Here is a 16,615-nt window from a genome sequence, read left to right on the forward strand (position 1 = left end):
TTCCCCTCATCCTTTATTTTATCTGCAGGACTGCAGGTGTCACCAGGCACAGCTTTGCCTCACGGTAAAATGAATTCTTTCAAATCTTTTCTCTGGACACCCAGGAAGCTCCCAGACGTGCGAGTCTGTCTGATCTCAGGTCAGCTTAAAAACATGCAAAGAACCACAGGGCTCTCAGACATGACCCTCTCTTCCTGGTCTTGAATCTGTATCTGCCACTTTCAGAAATGTCAATGTTTTAATCGAGGCCAAGAGTCTCAGGGAAGGAGAAGGTGTGTTCGCTGAATATGACAAAAGGAAAGAAAGGTGTCTTTCAAAGGAGTGCGTACATAGGAGTATGAGTGAGAACAAGGAGATGATAGTGAAACAAGTTTGTGTCAGCTTTATTCTGTACCCTGGCCTCGAGTCAGTTAATATATACACTACCGTTCAAAAGTTTGGGGTTGGTAGGATTTTTTTTGTTTTTGAAAGAAGTCTTTTGAAGTCTTACCAAGGCGAGTTTATTTAATCAAAAATACAGTAAAATGTAGATTTAAAATGACTAAAAAACAGACAAATTTTCTTTTGACATCTGTCGCCGTATGCAAATTGGCAAAAATATTTATTATAATTACAGTATTATTGAGAACAGTTGTGCTGCATAAAATATTTGTTTATATTCTTTGATGAATAACAGTATTTATTTGAAACCGAAAACTTGCTGACGCTTTTGATCAATATGATGCAACTTTGCTTATATTCTAGTATTCATGTTACCATTTGACTTGTTGTATGACAAATCCATTTTGTTTGTTTGCATAATGCAGGTACCGTTTATTCATTTCTCCCAGAGATCCCCCCAGAGACAAGAGAGCCATAAAATATGAACATCTCCGTGTTTGCAGACTCTGACAAATGGCATTGAACTCTGTGTGCTGACTCGTGTAATCTCCTGTAGAAAAGCCGTCAAGGCATCGGGACGAGTAGCACTGAAATATTGTTGTTGGGACTGACACACACAGATAGAGCCAAGAGGGGAAAGGGATGTTGTGATGTGAGTATCATGCTTATTAGTTAGGACGTGTTTCCGTGTGTCAAAAGCAATGACGTTTGCTCTGACCTCAGTCTGTCTCTGCGTAATCTGTTCTCGTCAGAGACACATACTTATCAAAGAGATGGACTTAAAGGATTAGTTCGCTTCAAAATGAAAATTCTGCCATCATTTACTCACCCTCAAGTTATTTCAAACCTATATGAATTTCTTTCTTCTGCTGAACACATAAGAAGATATTTTGAGGAATGTCGGTAACCAAACAGTTGATGGACCCCATTGAATTTCATTGTAATAATATTTTACAATATTATTGTTTTAGTGTATTTTTGGTCAAATCTTTCATTTGTGAGAATAAGAGACTTCAATTGAATGAGTAAATGATCCTATTGCAATTCTACTAGTAGTTTTTTTCAATGTAACAAAAGTGATGCATTGAATAGGTTTTGCATACAAAACAGCCAATCAATTGAAACTGAAAATGTAAAGTAAATAGGATCTTGTTGTCCTTTTTTTCTCCAGTGTCTCCTTCCATAATTCCACATAAATAAATCAAGCTTCACTTTTTCAATCTCTACATTTCTCTCTCTCAGGCTGCCAAGCAGTTATGGGGCCAGTTAATGTCTTTTATGGGCCGCTCTTGTTTTGTCTTTTGTGGACGTAATTGGAAACTCTGCAAGTGTTTGGCAGCCTGTTGTGTCTCTAATGAGGAGTGTGTGGTCAGCAAACGCATTGAGAAATTAATTGAGACAAATCACAACAAAACTAACTAGGCACTTCCGTCACTGTACTTCCAGTGTGTTTGCTGTGTACAATATCCTTTGATTTATGATCTGAGTTGTACGAGCATGGTCACCATTCAGCTACATTGTATGGGAAAATCTCCTTTTGTTTTCCTCATAAGAAAGTAAGATATGCAGTTTGAGTTTAGAATAAAATAAGGGAGAGTGATGACAGAATCAATGTATATTGTAGGGTGAGCTGTTCTTAAAACCCACTAAAAGTTTCTAAAACTAAAACGTCTAAAAGTTAAAAATCACAATTTCTCTTCTAATGACTCTTTATTTCCTTTCTTTCTTCCTTTCGTCTCTAACCTTGCCTCTACGTTAATTAAACCAATATCTGTCCCCTCAGTCTGCTGTGTAGCAATGTGTTTGGAGAGTTTTATTGATCAGCAGACACTTCCTCCTCGAAGCTTATGGCTGCCTTGCTGAGCACATTGTTTTACTTCTGCAGTATGCATTATTCAGCAGGAGCGAGGAAGCACGGCAAACACTTCCTGAACTCTCAGCTCAAGTGCAGCGCACGTCTGTCTGTGTGTGCTGGCCAATCTGTGTTGGGCAATGAGAAGTAATAGTGTTTTGAGTGGGAGAGCTTTTTCCCGTGTCTAAGAGAGAAACGGAGCATTGAGGTACAAATTAGTGGAAATGGATTGTTAAAGTATGGATTTAGGCTGAGGTGGGTAATTTTTTGTTCTATGAGGTTGTTAATCGATTGTATGTGTCTTTGTCGAAGCCATCAGGCTGCATTATTTCAGATTACTTTAAAATAATTATGTTTAACACAATTATTTTCTACATCACTAGAAATTTCCTCCAATTACAGAATCACAAATTGGGCCAAAATAATTGTTTAATCCTCGCCCTCTCCCACACATGAAGCACTGCAAATGTTGGAACACACACACACAAACACACAAACACACACACACACACACACACACACACACACACACACACACACACACACACACACACACACACACACACACACACACATATATGTACTTGAGTGTATTTTTGTACAGGTTTGGTTATTCTTGTGAGGGCCAAGTGTCCTTGAATTGTGAAATATTATTACTAGTGAGGACATTTTATTGGTCTATATTTTATCTAGTGTTTTGCACATGTTTTTGTGATGGGTACAGTAGGTATAGGGGTAGGGGTTGGTTGAATCAATGGAAGTCTATGTCTCCACTAATATAGTGAAACGTGTGTGTGTAGTTTACAAAAATATAATCAATGTCTTTAAATCAGTAGTTTTATATTTCTCCATCCATTTCCAATTCTTATTTTCAATTATGTCATTCGAATGCTTCATGATGGGATTGTAGTTCTTTCCCTCTTTAAAGCTAGGTACACAGTCTTTTGTCTTTTAGTAGGATTTTCAAATACTTTTTTACTTCAAATCAAAGTTTTTAATGTTGCGAATCACCTCGTAGCTGGTTGATTTGGTTCATGGCTCATAACTCCTTAACAACGACTTTTTAAAAATCTCTATAGGAAAAAAATGAATGGGAATAATACTCAAAGGCTAAAACAGGAGTGTTGGAAATACCTGTTTGGAAGCAGTCATCGTGTTTTTTAGGTCCGTCAAATTTGTTTCTGTGCAGAATGAAAATGTGTGGCAGTTGGGTTTACTCACTGATAAAACATATTTTCTCATGACATCTGATAGTTAAGCATAATCGGAGTAAGATTGCACATATAAAGCATGTGGTTTCCACGGTTTACATATCTGCTCTCCTTTCTTTTCTTTCCTATTCCTTTATTGTGCATCTGCCTCTCTCTTACTTTGACTCCTCCTCTGCTCTCCCTGCTTTCTCCACTCTTTTAAAATGGATACAAGGTTTCAGTTGATTAATTTGAAAGACTGGTTCCTGGTGCCACAGTCTTAGTGTTGTGTTGGCCAGATTCATTCCCTTACATCCCCCTTTACTCCTCCATCTTTAATTCTCCTGCTTCACCAATTACCCCTGATAAGCCCTCACATGTGACAGGTATACCCTTTTGAAGCACACATGATAAATATCAATATTTGTTAAACGAACACAAAGAGGATCATGCAAGTCATACGGGATGACATGCCAAGGAAAGGTTAATAAAACCGTTACATGATGGACTGCAGAGGGCCCGCAGCAAGACAAATACAGTTGCCGGCCCTCATAGAGTGAGACTTCCAGGTGCCTGCTGTTATCTTGGTGTAGCTGCCATATAAGACTGAATGTGCAATGTAACGTGAAATGAGGGCATGTAGACCTTAACGCTGGAGAGAAAATTATACAACTGAGTTGGGGCTACAGCATGGAAAATGGAAAATTCATGACTACCAGTCCAAGTTTTGGATATGCCCACTCAAACTATTATTCTAAAATAAGTCAACAGACAATAAAATAAATGGAAATATGGGATTAATGTAGTATTGTACCTAAAATGTATTCTTTTATTAACTAATAACTGATACAGCTGTTAAGATTTTTACCCACTCACAAACGTCTGAACAAATAACTCTTCCATTTACATTGGCTTCCTGTTTGCTATCATATCCATTATATTTTTTTTTTACTGCTCACCAACAAAGCTCTTCATAATTTGGCTCCTCTCTATCTTCAAGATATTCTTCAATTGTATACTACTTCATGTTCTTTGACATCATCTTTGCATAATTATTGACAGTTCCAAATTTCAAGTTGAGTTTATTCGGTGGTAGGGCTTTTAGCTGTTCAGCGCCAACATTTTGGAATCCTTTACCATTGCATTCTCTTTTCTTTTTTTAAAGCTCAGATTAAAATGTATTATGTTTAGAATAGCTTTTAGTGACTTGATTGTTTGATCTGTATGTCTGTGTTTTTGCATAGCTTTGTATTTTACTGACTTGCTTTTATGCTGTATGGAGTCCTTGGGTGTTAGTCCACCTATAAATTAAAGGTATTATTATTATTTCCTATTGATACACTACAGAAAAATATATAAATAACTGGCTTAAAAACATTTTTTTGGGGTGAAAATACTAACAAAGCTAAGACTTTTGCACGGTACTATATATATATATATATATATATATATATATATATATATATACACATATATTTATTTATTTTTGCATGCAGAAGAACGTGCAAGATTGAGTTTTATGAAGATTGACTGGATGAGTTTCATCAGTGTTTAACTGTTTCTTCTTAGGGCAAGATCTACAACATTTTGTATCCGCCAACTTTCTCTGATCCTTCCTTTGCTCATTGCTTTTCGTGTTTGGGATTCATGTCAGGAACATGCAGTTGTGCTCCAGTAATGTTTATTTTTCCATTACCACCCAAACGCCACCAAATCTGAGACAGCTGCCACTTTCCTGTGGGAAGTGCTAGCAATCTCCCCCCGAGTGTGTCGCCATGATATATCTCCCACTCTGTCCTTTGACTGAGTATTCTTTACGGCCTTGTCTTTCAGGGAGGCGACCGGCACCTCCACATTCTGCCAAGCGCTGCTGTTAAATCATGTCATCTCCCAGAAGCATAGGAAGAACAGGCGCGTCACCCGCCAACGCACAGCACTGTGGATGGAGTGGGGGGTTCACTCAAAATATCACAATAGACCTTATTCAGAGCAGCGGCATGACAGGTTTGAAAGCGAGGCTGTGAGGGACACTTACCGTGATTTCTATGGCATCCGCTGTAAAAAAATAAAACCTGTATAAAGCTCCTAGAGATCATTTCTACTTTTCCACAGCTCATGTTTTTTGGAGTTTTTCGTCTACTGAAATTCCTTGGAAAGATGTTTTTGCTGTGTTTTGTCAGCAGAGCAATCCAAAAACACATTAATTAACAGTACAACTCCCTGAAGAGATACATGTCTATCACGCTTTCATTCCCGTTGAAAATCAAAGATGGCGCTGCTGGGAATAAGGTCTATAGCAATCAATATTTTACTCTTCTTATTTCCATGAGTTGGGGTTGCCTCTGGTGTGAATGGGGACCATTCGAGGGTATTGATTGTTGGTTTGCTCTTAGCTGTTCTCTGGCATGTGGGTATTGTAAATGCAGCGTTTTTCACAGACAGGGGCATTTGTTTCCCCTTGCTTGAGGGCAGTAAGATCCCGAGCTCTATTGCTCTCTCAGTCAAATTGTCAACCTGCTTGTAACACTTGTTGTCATTGGGGAGTTCCTGCTGTTACGGAGTATATTAAAGCAGCACATAAATTGATCAAGAGGTTGTTGTAGCCATAACATGGCTTGACACTTTTATTGGATTGAGACAGTGAAGAGGAAGGGGATTGAGACAGGAATGGGATAGGGTCTGGTTGGATCCTAACCTGTGTGAACATCTGCAGTAAACTCATGGCAAGGCCATGGCTCTGATAGTTAGGCCTTCTACTTCTGTGCTACAACTGGCGCTCTCAAACAAGACTTCACACTATCCAAGACTGGGTCCCAAATTCTGCACTTTTCCAATTTAGTAGTGATGTAAAGTAGTTTAGATATTTGCAAAGTGATCGAAATGACCACCCTAGTGAATCTTTGAACAGCTGACAGGAAACTCTATGGGCCCTATTTTAACGATCTGAAACGTAAGTATAAAAAGGGAAATGCAAGTAACTTTGTGGGCGGATCTACAATGGGTTGGTCTGAAGTAGCTACATTATTCATAGGTGTGGTTTGGGCGTACTGTGCAATAAACAAATCAGAGCGTCATCTTACACTCCCTTTAAGAGCAGGCGCGCTTGTTCCATGGCGGATTGCTATTATAACAGCGGATTTTCCAGCCGCACACAACTTACATGATGGTAAAGGTGATTTCGAAGTCTTCAGAATGTTGTTGTCAGCCTTGACGGACAACCCACTTTGTCAAGTGTCCTTAATATACCGATGTGTCTTGCCACTATTGATCAAACAGGTTTGATCCGTCATTACTACAATTAGCCTGAATAATTTGGGTAAACGTGTAAGCTAGATTTATGCTTATTTTTTCACATCTTCATGGACACCACAATGATCTCCCTCGTGTGGTAATATTTTTCCTTGTAATTATATATGATTTGCAAAAATATGAACTGCTGCGTCTGTGTAGATGAGAGAAGAAAAGTGTGTGCGTGTTGTGCACACGTTACATTACGGCCAAGCATGCGCCCTTAAAATAGCATCTGACTAACGCGGCACTGACTTTAGACTAGGTTTTTCCTGGTCCATGGTGGAATTGTTTTCTCAAACTGCAAAATAGCACCAGGGAACGTTTGCGCCGGAACACGCCTCCTCTTTCCCTAATTTACCGACGTGCGTCTGTGGAGGGAAAAGTCTGCATGTGCATCGGGTGCTAAATAGGAATGATACATATATCGGTGTACAAAGTCATTTGTGCTGTGTGCAAGATAGAGCCCTATGCCCCAAACCTGCACATTTTGGATGTCTACCTCATTTAACACATTCAACTCATCAGCTAATTAGTAGAGATTACAAGCTTTGAATTGAGTGTGTTCATTGAGGAAGAATGCATAATGTGCTGTGGTGGGGCGTCCCCAGAACAGGTTTGAGAAGCACTGCTCTATGGCAAGGGTGCAGGATAGACACCTACCATATGGTTACACTACTCACAAACTTCCTTGAGTTGAAGGGACGGGATCTCTGAGAGCATCTGAAAACTTTCAACCCTTCCTCTATACTTGATGATTAATCAAATGTCTTCGGCATCTTCATTCGCACATGTTTAGAATAGCAATGCATTGCATCTCCATACTGTTATGAATCAGTGTTTTCATATCTTGAAGTGCCTCATCTCAAGCAGTTCTTATCTCCTGCCAGTAATATTCTTCGAGGCCGTGGATAATTATATCTAATGGAGTTGCTCACGATGTTCCTCAAGGGTCAGCTGACCTTTTTCATCTCTCTTTCCTTCAGTTGGTTGCTACGGAAAGATGCTTTATCTTGTTTGCATCCAATGACATCTTCAAACTAAAGTAGGATCCTCTGTAAAGTGTAATACCTTGTTCTAATGAATGACCCTATTTCAGCTGCAAGATGTGTGCATGTGAATACATCTATTTAAATGGTAATGCATTCTTACGGATATACGTTTTTAGTCATTGTAATATAGGTAATGCTAACCCTGCTTTGGCCGCTCTGCAACACCCCTGAGAGTTGACAGCCCCTTCGCAGAACTACTTATTAACAGTTTCTCTTTGATGGTCCTTAACCCTGGAGGTTTGACCACCTCTTCTGAACAGATCTGAAGTGTTAAGCAGCTTTTTCATCAGCTCAGAGAGCATGAGAGAGAGAGAGAGAGAGGCTCAGACTTATGATTCCTAATACAGGAAACAGTTGTGACCCGATTTTGCGTGTTTGTGTACAGAATTTAGCATAAGTAGAGGGTTGAATTTAATACTGCGCACAGTCATCATCCAGGACTATAATGGCCCTGAGCAGTCAGAGGCTTAAACAACAGGAGAGTTAGTTTAGGGCCGAGGGCTCAGAGTCTGTAATTCCAGCCGAATCCGAGCGAGTGTGCTTCGCTTAAGCTCCCAAGATGGTGAATTATAGGCTCTTCCTTCATCCTGTGAAGATGTGGCTTTTTGTTTACGGTTCCCCTGTAAGTATTGATGTAAACCCCCTGTCTGCTCTCAAGCATTATATAGAGAGGGGAAATGAAGGAGAGATTGGATGGAGAAGGAATGCTTGTTTAGGTTTTGCTTGAATAAACCAGAGTCAGATGGGTTTGCAGGTTGCAATGGATGCTTGCAAGCAGTGCGGGCCGACATGCTATCAGTTAAAGCTCTTTGCCGCCGTAGGGTAGTATGAAGGGAGCAGATTGCCTGTTCGCTCTGTTGCTTTCGGGGATCCAACAAGCAAAAAACATATGCTTTTTGCTTTCTTTTGACATATGAATGCAGCATGTCACAGATGTTCAGTTTCTCTTCATCTACCTGTACTCATGCCTTTATAATTGATCAGAAATCTCTCCTCTGATCAAGTGAGCTAAGGAAGGATGTTAAGTAGTATCAGTTGATCAAAACAAATGCAATATTCTTTATTTTAGATGATAACAATACATTACGATATACTTTATAAGTAATGGGTGTAATGCATTACTAAGTAATTAATTACCGGTACTGCTATTTTGATTACTTTGAAAAAGTAAGGGAAGTAATTTAAAAAGTAATTGAATTAGTTACTTCTGATTTAAATGCATTAATACTGTATAGACTAAAACAAAAGTGGATTTAACATCAAAATGTCTAATGGTAAAAAAAAAAAATTATATAACTTTCTCGCTGTAAATATAGTTCAAGAATAATGTATGCAGTTTCATATTGTTTATTTGAAATAATTAAAAAGAGCAGTTTCATGTCTATCCTTGTATTGTTGAACTGGCCGAGCTTGATATTTAGAAAGTAATTAGTAGGCTACTAATAAATTAAGCAATACGTTTTAGAGAGAGTAATTAGGGCCGTAAATTAATTATCATTAATTCTGTTTATGATAATGTTTTTGTTTGTTTTTTTAAGGAAAAGTGTTTGTAACTAATAGAAAAGTAACTGATAAAAATTAACAAAGGGTCCAAAATTAAGGAAACAGTATATTGTCACTGTCGGTAGATTTTCTTTTTCTTTTTCATGAATCATAACTTTTGGTCACCCTTTATGTCTTTGTGTGGGTTTTGCAAAAATCTAACCAATAAAAAGTAATAAAAAGAGCTTGTACAAACGCTCTGTAAAACCTCATAACTCCACCAAACGTTATTGTGAATGAAGTGCCGCACACATTTTGGACCGTCTCTGCTTGTTTGCAATGCAATGGTAAATAAAGGACTGGTTCTTTGAACAAGTACAGCATTTTCTGTACTCAAGTAACACTATGTATATAAAGGCTAATGTTTTATGTATTTGACGAGCGCAATGTCTCAGTCTTGTATTCGTCTTCGAGTTATGCCAATACTGTCTTAAAAAAGCTTGTGCAAAGCACTTAATCTTTTAATACCATGTGATTTTGGCCAAATGACTGAAATAGACTGAGTGTCCACATACAGTAGCTACAGTAAACTTTATAACCTGTAAGATGATGAAAACGTAATGCGAAGAACTGCCTCAGACGCGGTGTTCCTACGACGGACAAAACACTCTCTGGTCAAAAACCTTGTAACTCCATTTGAGCTTGATTGATTTTAGTCAAATGTTGATGATACAATGACACATGTAAGTGTCTGACCATGAATAAAGCTTACAATATCAACTTTTTTCCATTTCCTGAAAAGCAGCATTTTTGGAGGTTTCTGCCTGACATGAACTGTTATTTATTTATTGCAATTATCATCATTAGAAATCATACTGAAAATAAATAATAAAAGATCTTGCCTTGATTTGCCTTTTTGTTGTTTTGTTTGTTATTTTATAAAAAAAAAAGAGACTCAATGCTTTATTGATCAAATGAGAATCATTGATCGTTTCAACCGGTGTACAGAGGTAGAGAGATCCCTCACTCCAAAGAGTGTCTGTGCTTGTTAGACTACTGACATTTTGGTATTGTGAAATTCACATCAAAGTGAGTTGTTTTTTTTACACATCCTTTTTTCTCACCTTTTCTTCTCTCTATAGGTAACATCAACGGGTGCACACTGAATTACTACTTCTTCCTCCTGGCCGCCATCCAGGGAGTCACACTCCTGGTCTTCCTCATCGTGTCTGTGAAGTATGACAAACAGAAGCCCAGAGCAGGGAACCACAGGCAGTCTCTGGGCAACTCATGACCCCCTTCATCATCCGCCAAACTCTCACCTTCACCATACCTCAACCACCAACCATGTGACAAACTTTACGCCTCTTAGTATTTGGAAAATGAGGTAGGATTTAAAATGTTTGACTCAACTTGAATCCCCCTGAGTTTCCTAGAACTGGCCATTCTGTTGCCACCTTTAAACACTCGAGACAATTTGAAAGAAAACAAAACTTGCGCAATAATTAACTCAAATATTGTGTATGAAATGGTTGAAAATGAGGATTTGTCACTCCATCGGCGAACTGGATTATGAAATGCTTGTTTGTTGTAGTGTGTCGTTTGAACAACACTTATTCACAATTTGGGATTTGTGTTGTTTTGACGGTCAACGATATTACTGAATTCATTTATAAATTGAAGGTGGGTTTAAATTGTTTACGATGGGTTGCCAGTTTGAACTGAATATTTATTGAACCTTTTATTTTTCGTGGTTTATGCTCAAAAAGTTAAGACTGTATTCCTGTTCAAATTTATTAAAAATGGTATCTTTCTGTGGTACTTAAAAAAAAAAAGTAAAAGTAATTTTAGGCACCATTTGCACTGTATGGTGTATCTTTGGTCACTTTATTCATTTAAAATGATTAATACATACAGTACAGCAAAAGTGGTTGGCTTTCCTACAGTATCAAATGTGTAGCCAATGAATCACAAGGAACCCATATAGTTATTGTCTGAACATCCAGTGTGAATTAGTTGATAAAAGTTGCATTGCAAAATACATTTTTTATTTTTTATAATCAAATGCATAATTGTGTCCTTAACAATTTGATTACGGTACATGTGTAACTTTGGTACTAAACCTGTGGCATTACAAGCGTTTCTTACTTTTAGATTATCAGGCATTAGTTTTTAATCATCATTAGCTTGTTAACTTAATCAAGTTGTAAAGCCAGACACGTCATCGCTCTTCATAATGGTTATGATATTATCTGAGAAATTATGAATTTGCACAAAGAGTGCTGATATCATGACGCATGCACCTTTACAGCAAGAACATCTCTGCAAGTGCACACGGATAGTGTTTCCGTTGGAAACTCCTGCATCTTGTTTGTAATGATTCATGAACTTTTTAAGATTGCATTGATGAACAACAAACCTCAAGCTCAGATTGTCGTCAAAATGAGGTTATGTTGTGAAATCACTTTGCACTAATCTCAAGCAAAAATCACATTTATAATTGAGGATTTAGAATCATGAATTTTACATGCAGGCGTATGATACCTGCTTGTATACCTCAAAGTCATAATATCATCATGCTGTGTAGAGGGAGTCTTGCTTGATGTCATTCTATATGCACATTTTGCAACGACATCCCTTATTGCTGCAGTTTTTGCCAACTAAACTAAGTCTGCTGTCTTCGCTATATCCATAGAAAATATCCATAAGCTACAAAATACAACACTCCCATTGTGCTTCTATGCTGGTGCTTCTTATGCGTTTTCACAAACAGGTAGGCCTAGTTCCTGAAGTTTGAGTTGCACTTTTTCAGCAGTTACACCTCGTGCCTTCAATGACAAAAGTTGCTCCACATGACTGAAGCAATTTTTTTTTATCTCATCCTTACACTTTTACATTAGGTAGTTCAAAACAAGAGTGATCAACATCCTCTTAAATGTGTTTGACAGACAGTATTAACAGTAGAGCGGTTTGAATCTTGACATCAATTTGTAAAAAAAAAAAAAAAAAAAAAAACCTTGGTAGGAGAAAAGGGCATCATTCATTTTGACTGGGCATGAATAAATACTGTTTTAAAGCTTTTTAAATATGTAAAATGATTCTGTTTTCCCCAAAGAGTCTAAGATCATACAATGCAAAGTTTTCTAAAACACATGTTGAGTTTGTGCAGTGAAATTGTGATTTTTTTTCTTCTCCGTGCTTTTGTTTAAAATAACATTTTCTTTCTTTCTGTTGTTGTTGTTGTTGTTCAATAAAATGCATCTGACCTCTAGTGTGTGTGTATGTGTCTGTGAGAGAGCCGTTTGAAAACGAGGTGCCCATTTATTACAGCTTTCATTTTCCAAGCTCGTATGCAAACCATGTGATCTCTCGCGTTCAATTGCATTTGTCTGACGAGCGTGAAATCAGAACATCATCACTCTTCTTCACCCAAGCATATCCAGAATGACGAGTCGTTTCCTTAAGACTGTGACCGCCAGCGAGCTGTTTGAACTCCACCGCTCTTCTTCTTCCTCTCACTCTGAGTCAGACTGTTGACACAGCCTATATATGTCTCCCGCCTCCATGTTATTTACAGTGTTGTGCTCTATTAAAATGTGTAAATGTGTCTATGAAGGTTTAAGCACAGTATATCAATGATGGATGCTTCATGTGACTCTGTAAGGTCAGTGTTCCTAAATATGACCCCTCTTGTCTTGTAAGAGAGAAAGATGTCTCAACTGGATTGCCTATGGCATTGGCAACCAAGAGAGAGAGACAGTGACATTAGCATGTTTGACCTGTGTGTTTACATCCACACAGTACATTTCAGTGCGTTTCACATTTGATCTGAGACATTGACCTCATAGATATTATGTTCTTATGTGTGCACATGCCTGTGAACCATAAAGCTGCTCTGTGGGATATTGTAAATGTGAGTATTGTGCATGTACCAGAAGGTAAGAGGTCAAGAGACAGTGTCATCAGCAGGGCATGAACAAATCTGACCTGACCTTCTGCTGCTGTGCTGGTGTGTGTGTGTGTGTGTGTGTGTGTGTGTGTGGGGACAGGACATAAACCGGATTTTCTAATTGATCCTAAATCAGTCCTTATACTTGAATTTATGGGAAATATGATTACCATATTAATAGAATAACTACAGTCCAACGGTTGGCAGCAAACTAGCTAGGCCCTACTGAGTGAGAGAGTAATTTTGGGTAATTTTGCAAACCTGTTACTCATTCTGGCATATTTATATCAGCAGCTCTGCTATAAGAGAAAGTGTGGTGATCAACTTCACATGTGCATTGATAATCAGTCACATTATAGCCTTAATTGCTGTCAGTGTTGTAAAACAGTCAATCGGCGCTGGAAAGCGGCGCCCTCCGGAGGTCTCCTTTGTCTGCGGCTTTAATTATTGAGGCTGCTTCATTTCAGTAAAGTAACAATTACATTCCAAAGTAAGAAAGGAATTACAATAATTTAAGCCTCACAAGGAATAAAAGTACATTTTATAATGGTTACTTTCCTGAACTGAGGCAACCTCAATGATGTGGCCGTGACCTCTGAACGGCACAACCTTCCAAATGAGACAATGGACCCTTTCCACATTTCCAGTTGTTCTCAGAAGCAGAAGCCATCATAGTTGGGTAAACTTCTAAAGTGAACAGTGAATAGAATCTACAACAAATGTTTTTTTGTTGTTGTTTTTTTTTGCATTAATGTATTACCATTTGCTTGAATAGAAAATATTACACAATATAATTATTTCTTTCTTTCACAATATACGACTTTCCCAAAGGGAATTAGAAGAGATTTAGTGATATAGTATATATATTTTTTTATAATTGTTGGCTACATAATTAATAATAATAACACTTAAAATGTGAAAAGGGTCCACTGTTGGCAGACACCATAGAAAATGAATCCTATCTGTCATCAAATTCCCAGTAGCTTCTCCTATAAAGGCTATTTATTCTCTAAAAATGTATAAATCCTAAAGGAATGTTTAATGGCAAACATGTTGAAGATTGCGTAGCCTGTCGAAATGAAAAGCTCTACTCATGTCGACGGGTTTTATTTATTTTTTATTTATTTTTTGCTAACCGAGACTCGTTTTAAAATGTCTGTCTTTGTATTTCTATACAAAAGATTGGTCGAGCGGCGTTCCAAAAGTAGGCTACTGATAGTTCAACAGCACTTTGAAAAGTCAGTTGTTTGTATCTCTTGGCGAGTCTTGAGTTTTTTAGTGACTCTTCAAGTTACACCGATATGCCAGTAGGTGGCGTGGCAACACGTGGCTGTTTTATTTATTTATTTTTTGTATCATTGACTCCTTCGGTTCCATCAGGAACTTCAGTTGGCCTAGTGTTTGGCTCAGAGACGGTTTGGAGCTATATTTGTGTAAGTTACTCAATAATAACAACTACTTTTTACTGAATTTATTAGATTTTGGTCTAGCTGAGTAGACACATGTAGCACTGCTTTGTTTAGTGCCTCGTGCCCACGGCACTCTCGCAAAAGACTTGACTCTTGCTCGAAATATTGCTTTGTTATCGACCTAGGGTTTTATTAATATAAGAATACTACTTGAAAATAATGAAATCAAATGATAAGTTTAAACGACACGTCTCATATAAATGTAGAATAAAACACCATTGTTTTTTTTTACCTCTTTAACTTGACAAAAACGCTTATAAAAGGCAACTTAAGTGCACTTAAAGTGATTACACTTTCATGACTGTCTCTTAACACACTTGAGTTAAAAAGTTAACTTTGTAATAATGTCAAATTAAATGCTTTATACATTTTAAATCATTATGCTTTAATAATATTTTGTCCTTCTTTAAAGTAGGCCTACACTTATTTTGATTTCGACTAACATACTACATGTGTAAAGTACTTTTTAACAGTAGTCTGTTATTCAACATCACATTTAAAGTTAATATATTTTAAACAGTGGCATGCAGTGGTGTTCTGAATCTGAAATGAGAAGGCAAAGTCCTCATTGTTTTTTGTTCATAAATCAAAAATGTAAATTTATGTCCCAGTTACACTTTAATGTTGTCACATTTTCCTGGTTAAACATTACTTTACATTACATACAAAAAACATATAATAAATACAATTTTATTTTGTATTTTTACATTAACAATGTAAGTAATGTTTTAAAGTATACCTAAATCTTATCAAGTTAGTTTTTACGCATTTTTACATTTATTCAAAATGAATAAAGGCAGTAACTATTTAAACAGTAAAATATACTGCCTCTCCTATTTTTAAAAATCAACTTATTTTTGGATCATCTTGTTTTAAGGCCATTTTAAGTTTGAATTTGATATCTAAGTGGGTTGTTGTTTACTTTTTAATTAGTCTTCCGTCTTAAGAGATTAAAGTTTTTGTTGTTTACACGCAGACCGTTTTCAAAAACTTGCACTGTGAAACCCGTTTTACAAAAACTTGCACTTTGAAACCCGTTTTCAAAAGTTTGAGTTTTCGGCACCCAAAACACTGTTGTCGTAAGCGAACGGCCAAAACGCATAAGTTTTACGTTTTTAGTTTTAGAAAACGGTGTCGTGTAAACAGCCCCTCAGATTTCAGAGTGATTAGCAAACGCGCATGAAAACAAGAGGCGGGATTTATCGCACAACCCAATCATATCCAATCATGGCGCAATGGAGGCATTGCCTCCTCTCATGTGACTTTCCCCTTTTCACTCTCAATTACCCATCACACGCATTAAGGGAGTCTGTTAAAATTCAATGGTCTCAGGGGAGGGGACTCCCGCTGTAACTTTACCTGCAGGTGTCGTTAGTGGACAGTGTTACTTTAGAAAAATGTGTTATTTGTACACATTTTAATGTCAAATTTTGTAATATTTGCGCTATTTTATTTTTGTGATATGGATTATTTTCTCATCCATTTTTTTGAGGAGGAAACTTTTTTTCATTTTCTCATCCTTTACCTCCTCGGGGGAAACGCCCCTGATGCAACTTCATCATTACAAAATGTGTAATTACAAAAATATTTAAATTCAAGACATACAAGTTTCAATTTAAATTACATTTACTGTTAGTATAATTTAGTTACCATCAATGCTTCAGTACATCAGGCAGTATTTAACCATATTGCAAAGAGTAATTATGATATTTAATATGTAAGTGGGACAAAAAAACACTCAAGTTCAACCAATTGCATTTAATATATATTTAAAATACATTCAGTTTGCACTTAAGTGTGTTCGTTTTAAAGTATATTATTTCTGAAATAAGTATGCTTTTTCACAAGCATGATCACACATTTTTTTAACAGAGATGTAGTTGTCAAAAAGTACAGACTTCGGTACCAAGTCGGTCCTGAAATATTTAAATTGTGATTAGCCTGTTGAACGG

At 37.2% G+C, this 16,615-nt stretch overlaps 1 protein-coding gene across 2 annotated transcripts in view; it reads left to right on the plus strand.

Moving 5' to 3' along the window:
* Positions 1-12,516, plus strand: part of slc15a4 (solute carrier family 15 member 4) — a 60,020-nt gene extending 47,504 nt beyond the window's left edge. The window contains exons 9-10 of one of the 2 annotated variants that reach the window (XR_013800379.1): positions 10,388-11,524; positions 11,751-12,516. Coding sequence is in view for 1 of the 2 variants with exons in the window: in XM_079636636.1 (XP_079492762.1) it covers positions 10,388-10,539 (152 nt within the window). In the remaining variant the exon portion in view is untranslated. Of the gene's footprint in view, positions 1-10,387 lie in introns of both variants that reach the window. The other variant, XM_079636636.1, reaches the window with a different exon arrangement.
* Positions 12,517-16,615: the final 4,099 nt, after the last annotated feature.

The sequence above is a fragment of the Phoxinus phoxinus genome (genome assembly GCF_949152265.1).
Source record: "Phoxinus phoxinus genome assembly, chromosome: 15".
Lineage (NCBI taxonomy): Eukaryota > Metazoa > Chordata > Actinopteri > Cypriniformes > Leuciscidae > Phoxinus > Phoxinus phoxinus.